Source organism: Cololabis saira, chromosome 9 (genome assembly GCF_033807715.1).
Source record: "Cololabis saira isolate AMF1-May2022 chromosome 9, fColSai1.1, whole genome shotgun sequence".
NCBI lineage: Eukaryota > Metazoa > Chordata > Actinopteri > Beloniformes > Belonidae > Cololabis > Cololabis saira.
The window spans coordinates 11,492,278-11,507,838 of record NC_084595.1 but is presented as its reverse complement, the minus strand read 5'-3'; the positions used below and the strand labels follow the sequence as shown (position 1 = coordinate 11,507,838).

The following is a 15,561-nucleotide window of genomic DNA, read 5'->3' as shown; positions in this document are numbered from 1 at the left end:
AAGAAGACCCTGTCCTTTAAAGGTTACAAGGCTTGCACTCAGCACTTGTGTCACAAGCGGCTTCAACCTCCTGTCTTGTTTCAGGTTGAAGTTGGAGGTAAATTATTGTGGGCAGATGTGTCCTCAGCAGGTCAATGGACCTTGTAAGCAGCCACAGTCTTACTTTGTTAGAGATGCTTTTTCTAAAGTTTAATCAATGTCGGGGGAGAGATGTGTTTTAATTGACAAAGAATTTCAGAGTAAAACATGAAAGTCTACCTGCTGATGAGGGCTCCTTGAACCCATTAAGTACAAAAGCCCACACGTCGTCCCCATAAGATTGCCTGAGACAGTTGAATATGACAATCAAAGTCAACCTTTCGAAAACTTTTATATTCTTCTGTCCTCTGCTAGAAACACAGTCAAAGACGCTTCTCACGGCCTTCTGTGCCCTCCGCAGAGGTGTCAAGTAACGAAGTACAAATACTTTGTTACCTTACTTAAGTAGAAATTGTGGTTATCTATACTTCACTGGAGTAATTATTTTTCAGACGACTTTTTACTTTTACTCCTTACATTTTCACGCAATTATCTGTACTTTTTACTCCTTACATTTTAAAAACAGCCTCGTTACTCTATTTCATTTCGGCCTTTAAAAAAAACTATCCAGTTAAATTGCTCCATCCGGATAGAGTGAATTTGGTTGTGGTTGTTTCAGATGTTCTTGTCCAGTTTTGTTCTTACATCCGTTCCCTCAGATTCCTGCAACTAAACTTGGATGTACATTCCAATAAAAGTTAGGATAAATGATAACATGCCTCTGAAGTTTGACTTTTTGCACCATTACAATACTTATAGGCAACTAGTCATCATATCTCCTGCTCTCTGAAACACATGTTAATGCTCAATAGTACACATATATGGTTCTTTAATATATTTGCATTATACTAAGATGCATTCTTTTTCAATGGCTTTTGTCCTTAATGGCTTTTCCCCCTTACATTACATTTACTTTTTTTAGTTTTGAAACCAGTACTTTTATACTTTTACTTGAGTAAAAAACTTGAGTTGATACTTCAACTTCTACAGGAGTATTTTTAAACTCTAGTATCTATACTTCTACCTGAGTAATGAATACTTTTGACACCTCTGGCCCTCCGATACACCTACCACGGGGGCCGGGGCAGATAAGGGGCTCTGCAGATCAACAGCCGTTGCTTTGTTCAGTCTTCTTGTAATAAGCATATTTGCAAAGAACTGCCCAATCTCTGTTCACTCGTCATCCACCGTAGCAGAAACTGAATGAGTATTCTTCTAATCTATCAAACGGCATCCTTTTCAGCAAAAGCCTGTGGCATCGGCAAAAGAACAGTTTTCTGGCCAGATGTTAGTGATGATGATAAGGAAGAATAAGTAGTATCAGATTATCCATTACAAATTTGTGAGCCACCTCAGGACTTATACGGGGACATTGTCAACATGCACAATCATTCACGCGATTGGGAAGTGTTTACATAATGGTCCATCTGCCTCTCTCTCTCTCCTACAATTGGCTGCAAACTACGAGGCAGATTTGCTCTTCAGCAGCCAGACCATAACAGGTATCATCCTATTCCACTCTCAGACAGCAATCACGCAGAAATCCATTGCTTGCAGGGATAATTGGTTGCATTTTGAAGTCATGATGCCCCTGACAAGCAACACAGTCTGACTGGGTACAAAGAGCAGTAAAGGGCAAACCAAGGCTGTACTACGTGAGCGGCCTGCACTGGCAGCAAAACACACACAACTCCACGAAGTGACGGCATCATAGGAAACAGCAACTGTAATGCAGTCTATTTCATGTTTTGGTTTGTGGCATGAAAGAAACCATATGCATTTTGACATCCACTGTCAGTGAGCAGTGAGATTTATAGACATACTCGGGAAACTAAACAACCTACTTTCTACCTCCTCAGTTCAGTGGTTTTGCTCTTCTGGCATGGCGAGGAACACAGCTCAAAGCATTTTTTGAGAAAAGACAAATTCTTACTTTCACAAGTCTACAAAAATGGAAACATGCTTATGCATACGTTCTACTTCAAATCAGTTGAATTCCCTGAATGTTCTAACAGCACGTTGCAAGAGGAGGTTGAAAAGCCAGTATTTAAGTGCAGACCTGCACCCCCCAGATAATGGATGGTGCATAAACAAAAGTAAATCAGGTTCCTGTTGTCTTGTCTCAGTGGGAGAAGGGCAAAGAGGAGGCGCTGGAACTTAATCCTGCTTTATGGAGAGGGAACTTCCGCCCTGGGGGTCATGAGCACCACTTTGTTTACAAAAGATCTCCAGAGTTGGCAGAAGAATCTATATTCCTCTAGAAGATAGATAGATAGATAGATAGATAGATAGATAGATAGATAGATAGATAGATTCACATATAGATAGACAAGTATGTACTACCATAAACATCTCTACAGATTATATAACATGAAATAAACAAAAAGTTTAACAATAGTAAAGAATGTAATGATTATGAACACAGACTTAAAAATACAATAGATTAAATAAAAATATTTTTATATAGCATCTATTACATCACAAGTTCTAGGTGCTTTCCAGTGACCCAGAACATGATAGATTATTATTATTATTATTATTATTATTATTATCATAATAATAATAAGAATTATTATTATTATTATTATTATTATTATTATTATTATCCATCCATCCATCCATCCATTTTCTATACCTGCTTTATCCTTTGCAAGGTTACAGGTATTATTATTATTAATATTATTATTATTATTATTATTATATATAATATTATTATTATTATTATATATAATATTATATTAAACTATCAGATGTCCTGGCTAAGAAATGAACACACAGTGCTACATATTGTGATGTCCTGAGAGGTAGGGTCATAGAGGGGAGATATATTCCCTCCCGGTGGCGGCAACAAGGACTACAACCTTAAACAGGAGATGAGCTGACTGCTGTGAGTGCAGAGAGCAGAGAGGGTTTGGGGAGTCGAGAAAGAAGTCAGCCGACGGGAGATATGTAGTTTTGTGGACACCTGTTTTTTGTTTTACTTTTGCTGGAGAAAAGTCTACGTTGACTTCGTTTTTGTAAAGACTGAATACAATTTAAGTTGAAGAATGCAAACTCTGTCTTGGTCTTCTTACCCTGCACCCACACCTCCAACCAACCAGCGGAAAAGCTCCCAACCTCTCAAGACATCACAATATAAATCTATAAATGAGGTATCTGGCACGTCGTATCAGAGTGCAGAGTGCGTATCAGATCTGTTTACAGTTGTATCGGTGAGGATATTACTTTGTTGTAGATTTTTGTCGTTATTGTCTCATTCTCTTCATACGGTCATTTTCAGCAGGGAACAGATCTTAACTGCAGGCTGACCGGTCAAACACTCACACGCTCGGCCTCTGAAGCCCAGCAAATCACTCACAATAAGATCTGACAATCTGCTGCTGAAATAACCCGGGAACTCCTGGGAAGAGACTCTGCCTTGATGGTCGCATGTCTCTCCCAGTTTCCAACATGCACCTCTGCATCCGTGGTACATTCAGACATTAGCAGTGAGGTTGCATTTCTTTCAACACAATCTGCTTCAATTCCAAGCTACTCCTCATTCAGTGGCTACTGAGGGCTCAAATGTCACGAGGACATTTCCCAAAAAGCCCTTGATCCTGTCACAATATCATGCACTGTAAATCAAGAAACATCTATGTTCTTTGCCATTTTGCAATGATGTTTTATTTTATTTTATTTTATTCAAATGCACAATGATAAAACAGTAATTATATTAACAATACAAGGACAAATAATTGTGCAGGTGAGGAAAAGAAGCCCGAAGGGCTAATAAAAAATCCTCCCCCTCAATACAAAATCACAAAAACAAATAAATCAACAGAAAAAGAAAAGAAAGGAAAAAAGAAAAGGTAAAAGAAACAAAGAAAAACAGAATAAACACACAAACAAAAATATCCATAAAATGGCAATTTCATTTCAATTAGAATAGCCTATTAATTTTGCCTAGATAAAAGATACCCCACCAAGCTGGTCCTAAACATTTTTAAGGATGATGCAAACTTAAGAGACCTATCTAAAGAGTTCCAGAGTTGAGGGTCATGGAATTTGATAAAGGATTTTTGACTGGAGGTAAAAGACAAAGAGGTAAATGAGGTTTTGGACTTACATTTGATTTCGAAGATATTTCCAATATTTTAGAAAACTTCCCAAACTGTAGTGACTGTCAGATTTGGATGTTTTACCCTGCACTGCAGAGTATAGCGTCAGATAGGATGCTGTCATGTCTTTCAGCTCTGTTTCTGTAATTGCTCTGCAGGTGATTACAGATCTGGAAGAGCAGCTGACTACGCTGACTCAGGAGAACGCTGAGCTGAACCGCCAGAACTTCTACCTGTCCAAGCAGCTGGATGAGGCCTCCGATGAGAGGGAGGATCGGTTGCAGCTCAGCCAGGACGTGGACAGGCTGCGCCGGGAGGTGGCTGACCGGGAAATGCACCTCAACAACCAGAAACAGGCAAGTTGCTGCTGGCAACCACAACCCGGTCATGAGGATACACAACATGTCACGGTACACATACAACGTTTCCTTCTATGTGGAAAAAGTTTGAGGGAATCATTCCACTGAAAAGGTTTTTGAGCCGTGAGGACGGCATGGCTCATTTGGAGACTCGAGTGCACTCATGGACTTATCATTAATATTATTATTTTTATGAAGCAAATCCAACAGTAGATCTTTAGATGATACCAACTGCATCCGATTCATCAGACATCTGAATAGCACAGGGGTCGGCAACCCAAAATGTTGAAAGAGCCATATTGGACCAAAAACACAATAAACAAATGTGTCTGGAGCTGCAAAAAATGAAAAGTCTTGTATCAGCCTTAGAATGAAGGTAAATGGCGAAAGGCGAAATGTCGAGAAAAAAGTCCAAATGTCGAGAAAAAAGTCAAAATTTCGAGAAAAAAGTCAAAATGTCGAGAAAAAAGTCGAAATGTTGAGAAAAAAGTTGAAATGTCGATATCAATGTTGAAGTACAATCTCGAGAAAAAAGTGAAAATGTTGAGAAAAAAGGAAAAAAAAGAGAAAAACGCAAAGAAAAAAAAAAGAAGAAACAAAAACAGAGAAAAAAAAGGTCAAACATTTTTGAAAAAGCTCTAGGAGCCACTAGGACGGCGCTAAAGAGCCGCATGCGGCTCTAGAGCCGTGGGTTGCCGACCCCTGGAATAGCAGCATTGTGATTTTATCATCTTTTTATCTTTATTAAAATGAGATTGATTTATGTTTGAAATACGTCTCTGATTTTCTGAAACCTTGCTGACATAGAAGTTTGGGCTCAAAAGAAACACAGGCCATGACTGGAATCCTCTTTCCTAAGATAACAAACAGGTTGAGGTCTGATGGGCACAATCAGGGCTGATATGCAGACGTTACATCTCCTGTCATTAGACTCACACTAAACAAGTGAGTCTAATGGCAGGAGATGTGACGTCAAGATGGGGGAGGAAGGAAAACAGTAACTAGGCTGAAGTCCCAACTGTGACAGCCTGAGCTCTGACATGACACAGAACTAAACGCTGCAACTTACTCTGCTTTCACTTTCTTTACAATAAACTTGCAAACACGCCAGTTTTTAGCAGTCACATAATTTAACATTCAGCCTGCGCACCACAGCTGTAATCTGCTGTAAGAGTTTGACATATTCTTACTTTTAAAACTGTTCTAGTTATATAAAACAGTTTTCTCTTTTCTAAGAAAGCTGTTTTCCTTCATCTAGGGTTTCCTGCCCTCTCCTCTCTCACAGCCAGACGCTGGGTTTTCTCTTCATGTTGTAAATTCACAATACCTATGACAGGTGACCTCAGCATCTCGCTGTTCTGACAGCGTTAAGAGTAAATCAGGGAGCTGAAGCGCTGGGATCATCGCAGCGCCGTGGCGTGTTGTATCGTGGCTGCAGCAAGCAAGAGACAGAGGAGGCTGCGGTGTGTGTGTGTGTGTGTGTGTGTGTGCTGGGCCTGTGGGAGGATCCGCGTGTGGGCGTCCAGGAGCGCTTCAGCCCTGCTGGTTGTGTAACCAGCGATGGAAGTCATAGATGAGGGATGGGGTGGTGTGTGGGAGGGATGTGTCATCCCCATCACTCCCAGGTCGTGTCGGCTGTGGAAGCGTTGGACTTCACAGGGCTGTGCTGCTGCTGCCGCTCCGGCACCGGCTATATTTGTCTCCAAGTGCTTTGTCTAAAGCGTTGTGTAGGCATTATGAAAAACATATTCCGTCCAAAAATACACAGGAGATGCTGGCAAGTTTTCAGTTGCAGAACATTTAGAAGTTGAACATAATTCCCGAGGGGTTAATGAAACGTGTGCGACATGCTCTTGTCAAAATAACACAAAGACAGAGCAACAGCTGCCCTCTTTTGGGTGTAAAGGGGCCTACTCTGTTCCCTCCACCCTCTTCTTGAGAGTTAGATTACTCAAAGCAACATCTTTGTGCCTCAAAAACTTTCTTTAAGTATGTTATTAACACATGCAAGCAGAGGTGTCAAGTAACGAAGTACAAATACTTCGTTACCTACTTAAGTAGAAATTTTGGTTATCTATACTTCACTGGAGTAATTATTTTTCAGATGACTTTTTACTTTTACTCCTTACATTTTCACGCAATTATCTGTACTTTTTACTCCTTACATTTTAAAAACAGCCTTGTTACTCTATTTCATTTCGGCCTTTAAAAAAAAACTATCCAGTTAAATTGCGTGAGTGAATTTGGTTGTGGTTGTTTCAGATGTTCTTGTCCAGTTTTGTTCTTACATCCGTTCCCTCAGATTCCTGCAACTAAACTTGGATGTACATTCCAATAAAGGTTAAGATAAATGATAACATGCCTCGGAAGTTTGACTTTTTGCACCATTACAATACTTATAGGCAACTAGTCATGCTCTCTGAAACACATGTTAATGCTCAATAGTACACATATATGGTTCTTTAATATGTTTGGATTATACTAAGATGCATTCATTTTCAATGGCTTTTGTCCTTAATGGCTTTTTTCCCCCTTACATTACTTTTACTTTTATACTTTAAGTAGTTTTGAAACCAGTACTTTTATACTTTTACTTGAGTAAAAAACTTGAGTTGATACTTCTACAGGAGTATTTTTAAACTCTAGTATCTATACTTCTACCTGAGTAATGAATGTGAATACTGAAGACACCTCTGCATGCAAGTATAGGCAGTACTCAACCTGGGAGATCACACTCCAAAGTGATGGAAAAATACTCCACTGGTAGTTTTATTTTTTAATCCATAGCTGAGAACGGGTTCTGTCTTAGACTTAATCTAAAATCATGAGTCAAGTGTTGAACTGGGCCGAGTTGTTAAAGCCCTGCACCAGTCACAGCAGGAAATGTCATCATTCCTCCATCACATACAGTACAGCCCTGGTAAACCCTCAGCTTCAGCGTCACCTCCCTTTTCTTTGCGTTTTAAGCTTGTAGAGGTTCAGACAGAGCACTGTGGCTTATTGGGAACAACTGTTTACAGGCTACTTTCTGTAGATTCATTCAAAATAAAAAAAACTGTTTCACTATGAACTGACTAATTGAAAGTGATTCATTAATTCCCCTTTGCATTAATTCCCCTTTGTGAATAAATAAAGTATTTTTGAATTTGAATTTTGAAGTAATTATATGATTATTTCTTGTCTAATTAGAACCTGGAGACACTGAAGACCACATGCACTATGCTGGAGGAACAGGTCCTGGAGCTGGAGACCATGAACGATGAGCTGCTGGAGAAGGAGAGACAGTGGGACGCCTGGAGGGGAACGTTGGAGGAGGAGAAGAACCAAGCTGAGCGGCGGAGCAGGGACGTCCAGAGGCTGCTCGACACTGAGAAACAGAACAGGTGACATCACACACTGAAACTGGGAGGACATTGATTTACTCATGAGCAAATGTGACATTTACTAGGCATTTCAAGGCCCATTGTGTTTGTAGTTTTTCTTCTGACTATAACTAACTGAGCCAACATGATAACAGCACATTAACATTGAACCCCCTCTTTTAGTCCGATCCAAATCATCTCATCATAGCAGGTCTTAGTAGTAGGGTATTACAATTTCCAACAAACAAGTGCATACCATACTTTTCACATTTTCTTTCTTTATCTAACAAAAATGAAGCCAAAAAGAGACAAAAATCGATGGAAATCTTAGGGAAACGAAGTACCGCCTTACTGGTTCCATTAAGTTTGTTGGGTAAGTTGCAGACATGTGATGTTGATCATCAGCTCTTGATGAAATGATCATGAGCAGGTGCACAGACCTCTGTAAGGGTAGACGTGTCCAGTGGGGTAAGAACGGGACTTGGTGAAGGCTATTAACAGAACACTTACTGGGCTGCACAGTTATGATGTACAAAGACTCACCCTGCGCTCCTGTTGAGGAAGGAATCCTGTTTAAAATAAGTTAAATAAATAAGTTAAATCAAATCCATCATATCCGGTTCTTATATTACATTGAACAATTCTCTTTGCATGGTTCTCCCTCCAACAAACTGCTGCAGCAGCCAGACACCAAATTTCACAGTGGGCATGTGGCTTTTGGCTTATTCTATTTGCAACCGGGCCGAGTCGGGCTGAAAATGCAACGTCACCAGGCTGCAAGCCACTGATGGCCAAAGACTAATGCCATATTTAAAACCCAGCAACAGAAACCGCAATATTTACTTTACAACTAAACTTTGGTACAGCGAGAAATGGTAAGCAAACCTCCCCCGTGGTGCAACGAGGAGGTCCTTGCGTTTCTGTTCCTCATGGCTAAAGAACGCGTCCAGAGGGAGCTCGATGGGGCAACGCGAGGTCATGCTGAACTGTATTGGGAAAGGACTGAGAACGAGGCGAGTCAAGTCAAAAGCTGTATAATGGAAAAAAGGCACTTGTTAATTTGCATTCAAATACTGTTTCAGGGAAGAAACTTTCGCCGAGTAGTACTGGTAAAAAAATCCCAAGTTTTGTTTTATATCCCCCTGGTCTTTTTTCTCCTACTGTTTAAATGGCACGGCTATTTCACTGGTGACTTGTTTGTCAGATTTGCAACATCCAACCTGGCTACCTGAGTCACATGATCAAATAGATACTTCATACTGGGCAATAACATACACTCATTACCCAGCAGTCATTAAGGTATTATGTAACCTTAATGGCTTATAACAAATAAGACAAGATTAGTCATTCTGTAGACAATGTGTGGTGGTTTCTGCAAAGTATTTATAATACTAATATAATGTATGCTTTTGTTTGCTACTGACTTTTTTTCATCCAGTTTGCCTGCAGGAATTGATAGGTGACAATGGTCCATAGCAAACAAAAGTGTATATGTGAACGTGTCAGCTATGCAGCTGCACTACTTGGACTATCTCTAGTTAAGTCACTGGGTGTGTGGAGGGTAAAATGTATCATAGTCTTAGATAAGGAATTGTTACTGCACATTCAAGTTTAATATATTATATTTTCTCTTTAAAATGTAAGAGTTCAAGATTGCACTTTGAAAAGCTTATTCCCGACTGAAAAGCATTGAAGACAGTTGCCAATATTCCCAGGAGTGGATGCTCCAGCAAATTTCCCTCAAAGTCAGTGCTGAAAGAAATAGAACTGAAAACCCAGAGCCACATCTCAAACCCCACATCCTTCACCGAGCGTGTTAAAGCACAGCTAGTCGAAGACTGAAGGTTTACTTGAAAAGGCGGCCCACAGATCGCCTCTTCCGACTGAGGAACATAGAAGCACACCTGGGGTTCACAAACCTGTATCTGAACAAAGCACAACATGTCTGGAACAATACCCAATGGACAGATCAGACCAAAAAGGTGTTGGTTGTTGTAAATATACCGGCAACTTGTTTGAGTTGGGCTTGTTTTGCATCGCCAGGACCTGGGCACATCAAGCTCACCAGAACATTTAAATTCAGGGTCACCTGATCATGCAACTGGACAATGATCTGAAACAAATCAGCAAATGTGCTTAATAACAACACAACTATAAACTCTACTTGAACATACATTTTGTTGTTATTTTTTATTACATATCACTACATATACTACATATACATGTAGCATATTTTACATAAACATATTTTAATTTTTTCAAGTAACAAAATAACATATTTGAACCATTTTTCAGATTTTTTTCAGTTATTATATAGAGATATTGACAGATATTGTCTGAAAAATTGTTCAAATATGTTATTTTGTTATTTGAAAAATTTAAAATTTGTTTTGTTGATGAGAGAATATGTTTCTCTATTTTCTTATTTTTGTGAGGGGGGATATATATTGTTTTTCGGCACTACCTTGTTCTCTATAGCTGATATAACATGAATTACTCCTATGTGGGATCAATAAAGTTCTTATTTTTGCCATCTGAGAAAATTAAATATATTATATTTGGTGCCTAACTGTTTCCCAAGTATATTAGTGCGTGTGTGAATGAATAAATGAGACGTAAAACGTAAATTTCTTTGTAGAAAGGCGCTTTATGAAAAAAAAGGTGTTGGTTGTTGTAAATATACCGGCAACTTGTTTGAGTTGGGCTTGTTTTGCATCGCCAGGACCTGGGCACATCAAGCTCACCAGAACATTTAAATTCAGGGTCACCTGATCATGGAACTGGACAATGATCTGAAACAAAGCAGCAAATGTGCTTAATAATAGCTAAAAAAAATAAAAAGAATTAAAGTTTTGAAAACCCAGTCAAAGTCCAGGTTTCAACCAAATGAAATACTGGGGCTGGAGCTCAAGAGAGCTGTGCCCGAGCGAATGATAAAAGACTTCAAGGACCTGAATCAATGCTCTAAAGAATGATGCAATGCTCCGCTGCAACGTGAGAGACGGTTAAAGTCATCCAGAAAACAACTACTTTAGGTAATCGCCACTAAAGCATCTATGAGCTGAATTATGGGCGTATTTAGTATTGCACACATTATATTTTTCATATTATTGGTACAGTGAAAAAACAACTTTTATGTGGCCGTTAGGCTAAACCTGTATTTGTCTAATATTGCCACCCACTACGATCACATTGCTTTTATTGTTTTTAGATAAAATGAGATGAACTTAAATTCTTATGACTGAACATTTTATGCACACGTAAATAAGAGCAAGCAACTTTAAATGGGTTTTAGTTTCTGTCTACGTAATGTTCCAGTGGTGATATTTTAGTCATGAGGCATCGTACATTTTAAGAAACGTTTTTTGGGAAAAAGAAAAAAAGAAAAGTGGACAATAAAAAGCATTTCTTTAAATGTCTGTTAGTTCCCACTCCCTCTGCCCGCCTACACACACCGAAAGCAACAAGTTTGGGCGTACTCTCTTGGGTTTGTGGAAAGATATTCTTGGCGATAAATGAAATTATTTTCTGAGTTAATAAAGGCAGGGCAGGCCAATGGAAACTGGGTGCACCAAAGTTTAACACCAAACTCCAAGAGAATATCAGCAAGCTTGAAAAAAATAATGGAGTCAAAAAGGTCTGCTTAAATAAGTTGTGTAAACGAAAGTTTCCTGTGCTCAAGGCTTCGTTCAGAGCAGCGCAGCTCTGAGTCTCGCCAAGCTGTGGAACAAGCAGTTAAGGAGCACAAGGCTGAGATCCTGGCCCTGCAGCAGGCCCTCCAAGACCAGAAACTCAAAGCTGAGAGCCTCGCAGACACTGTAAGAATTCCCGCATTAAATCAAAGTTTTACCTATGTTTGGTTTGGCAGTGATACAGTCGGTGCTTTCTGCTCTCATTTCTTAGTTGAATGATCTGGAGAAGAAGCACGCCATGCTGGAAATGAACACCCGGAGTCTGCAGCAGAAACTGGAGAGTGAAAGGGACGTGAAGCAGAGACTGCTGGAAGAAGTATTGTTCATCTCTCATATTTACTGTTTCATTTTAAATTCATGATATGCAATATTTTATGGGTCTTTTTTTTCTCTGCAGCAAGCCAATTGTTAACAGTTATAAAAATAAATGTTGAGCCGTGTTAAGAGGCTCAGTTGCTGTTTTCGCTGAAAGCATGTCAAAAGAAGTGCAAAGGGCACAGTCACGGGCTTGAGGCAGTGATGTAACAGCTGCCTTTTCTCCACAGCAAGAGAAACTGCAGCAGCAGATGGATGCCCAGAAGACGCACATCTTCCGTCTGACCCAGGGGCTGCAGGATGCTTTGGACCAGACCGATTTGCTCAAAACTGAGAGGACAGACCTGGAGTACCAGCTGGAGAACATCCAGGTGCTTCTACACTTAAAGATAACCCCGTACTCCTGCTACTGGGGAAAAACTAAATGCATAGAGATAATGAGAGCTTGTGAGGTGGCTGAGATCCCAGTCGACACTTTCAGGACGGTTATACTCCCAGTGTGTATGTCGGTGTCAGTATCAGTCCTGGTTTTCTCCCCGCTGTCCTGAGCCGTGAAATGACGTGAACGCACCCACACTCACGTTGTTCTGCCCCACAGCATACAACCCTTTCTCCCCCCACCCATCTTTCTGTCTCTGTGTCACCCTCTCTGTGTGAAGTGAAGTACTTGAGGAGAAATTCATGGCAGTAGTGATGTTCACTTAGCTCCACCTGCAGGCTGTGTACTCTCATGAGAAGGTGAAAATGGAGGGAACCATCACCCAGCAGACCAAGCTTATAGACTTCCTGCAGGCTCAGGCCCATGGCGGCTCCAAGAAAAAAAAGGTAATATGTATATAAAGCTGGAATATACAGGACTGTCTCAGAAAATTAGAATATTGTGATAAAGTCCTTTATTTTCTGTAATGCAAAAATGTCATACATTCTGGATTCATTACAAATCAACTGAATATTGCAAGCCTTTTATTATTTTAATATTGCTGATTATGGCTTACAGTTTAAGAAAACTCAAATATCCTATCTCCAAAAAATTTGAATATTCTGGGAATATATATATATGTGTATATATATATATATATATATATATATATATATATATATATATATATATATATATAGTGCTGGCCAACGATAACATTTTTTAATCTTAATTAATCCATGATTTCTGTAATTAACTGCGATTAATCGCATATTAATTGCATATTTATTGCATATTTATTCACACATTTTGTGCTGTTCTGAATTACCTCAAGGTATTTTTTTATGTTTTTAGTACTGTTAACATGAAAAAAGGGCCAATATGCTGCTTTATGCCAATGTTTATTCAACTTTCCACAAAAAAAAGCTTTTGACCTGAATGTAACATTCCTTCATAAATACAAACACAATGTTTTTGTTTTTTTTGTAAGAGGTGTAAGATGGTAGGAATGTCAGTCACGGTCTGGCGGTTTACTGCAAAGATAACCGTCTAATTTGTACACTGTTCAAGGAAGATTTAGTCTGTCCTTCAAGCAATACTCGAAACTGAAGAGTCAAATAAGAGTGGAACCTAGAGGGGGATTTTTTTTTATTTTTTTTTTTTAATTGTGCGTTAAAAAAATCGTCGGCGTTAAGAGAACGTTAAGTTAACGCGTCGTTAACGCGCCAACTTGGACAGCCCTAATATATATATATATATATATATATATATTTTTTATTTTTTTTTTTCTTTTTTATATTATTTATATTATTTTTCCTTATTTGTTTATCTATTTATTTTATTTATTTGTCCTTGTGTGCCTCTCAGGGTCTGTTTGGGCGTCGTCGGGAGGACCTGCTGGCTGCCATGGCTGCTCAGAGTCAGAGTCAGGGCCAGGGTTCCCCCGTTCCCCCCATCCAGCCCGTGCCTCTGCAGTACAGTGACATGAAGGCAGCTCTGGATAAAGAGCGTGGTCGCAGCTCTGAGCTGGAAGATGCTCTACAAAAAATGAGAGCAGAGCTGCGATCTTTGAGGGAGGAAGGTGAGAGTGCCCTACAACAATCCTGCTTCCTGGATTTGACAACATTCTGTTGAGTGGAGATATATTTCCCACCGCATGTACAGCACTCATACACAAAGTGTGTAGCATTTTCGGTTTTGTAGATTCATCTTACATTGGACTAAGTTTGTGCTTTAGTTCACAGCCGTTATACAGCACTCCTGGAAAAGTAAAAGGACGTTTTTGACATGAGCCTTTGCAGAGTAGTTTTGGTGTCTGCCTTTTCTATTAGTGGTCTTTGTAATACTTGTACAACTTGACTTGAGTCCACTTGAGTCTAACTGAATTCATGGGACATGTCTAAAGGAGTTTAAACAACTCTATTATTAGATGATAAGGAGTGTGAACTTTTGTTAGGGATCAAAACGACATGAATGGAAGCAGTTTTGAATCACAACAGTGAGAATATGTGCGTGTAGAAAAATCTCCATCAATGTAAGCACTTGGGGAAAATGACGTACATCAATACATGCCTCTGACAAGTCTTATCTAATAATAGACCTAGGATTGTTTAGCTTTTCAGTGCTCCTTTAAGATGTGCTGTAAGGAAAAGTGCACGTCTAAGGCCTAAGTCAACATTGTGTCAAGACGTGGACGTAGGGAAGAATAACAGAAAGGTCTTGTATAATTTGAAGTGGCTGGAGGCACAGCAGTTTCCATCATTCTCAAAGTGGATTAAATGAAGATGTCCCAATGGTCAACATTGATCAAACTAAACTGAGTCATCAGGGGAGGAAGAACATTGTTCAATCTGACATGATACTGTTCAGTTGTGATAAACCTGACAAAAGGACAACCATTAGTAAACCACTGCAATGATCAGGCCCTATGTCAGGCTGGCCAAGCAGAAGCCGGTTCTCTGTAAAGGGATCATAAAATCTTGCTGGGACATTTCCTCCCCCAAAAAATCTAACAAAACGAAGAAAAGAAGAAGGAAAAAAATGTGGGCAAAACTCACTATTCAGGCTTATTAGTGACTACGTTTACATGCAGTCAAAATTCGGGTTATTGCTAATATTCCGTTACTGAAACATTCGGAATATTCCGTTTCCATGCGTGAGCAAACAGGGTTATCCCTGTATACGGTACATGGTAATTAATCATTTGGGATATCTGGATCAAAACAGCGACGGGCAGAGAACGTCATGACACAATTCCCCTCATTTCTGCTTCTTCTTCCTGTATCCAAATTCAAAATAAATGCTGCTTCGTGCAACTTTTCACTCTCCTTGTTAATCTCGCTATCCCTGTACTTTTTACCGTCTACAAATGCCAAAATGTTCATATCCTTCATTACATTTATGAAGTGATTAGTCTCCTCCTCACTCCAAAGTGTGGCGTGGTCTTGCGTTTCTCTGTGTTTATAAGAACTTCCTGGACTCAAAAGACCAGGATTCCTTGTGAACAGAGCATGCGCAGAAAACAAATTCATGTTCCGTTTGACCGGGTTATCCCGTTTAGCGTTTACATGACCGAATATTCAGGTTTTAATAATGCATTAACTAATGTTAATTAAGGGACCCTTATTGTAAAGTGTTACCAAAAGGGGTAACCCAGAGGTCATATTCGGGTTTTTTAGAAACCCGAATATGAGCAAATTCAGGTTATTTAAAGGGGTTATTGGTGTTTACATGGCT

The 15,561-nt window shown here is 39.5% G+C and overlaps 1 protein-coding gene across 1 annotated transcript in view; it reads left to right on the top strand.

The window, feature by feature from the left end:
- Positions 1-15,561, top strand: part of LOC133451438 (citron Rho-interacting kinase) — a 76,023-nt gene that overhangs the window by 29,706 nt on the left and 30,756 nt on the right. The window contains exons 16-22 of the mRNA XM_061730487.1: positions 4,337-4,534; positions 7,727-7,920; positions 11,582-11,717; positions 11,803-11,907; positions 12,137-12,277; positions 12,612-12,731; positions 13,693-13,906. Of these exons, the coding sequence (XP_061586471.1) occupies positions 4,337-4,534; positions 7,727-7,920; positions 11,582-11,717; positions 11,803-11,907; positions 12,137-12,277; positions 12,612-12,731; positions 13,693-13,906 (1,108 nt within the window). The remainder of the gene's footprint in view (positions 1-4,336; positions 4,535-7,726; positions 7,921-11,581; positions 11,718-11,802; positions 11,908-12,136; positions 12,278-12,611; positions 12,732-13,692; positions 13,907-15,561) is intronic.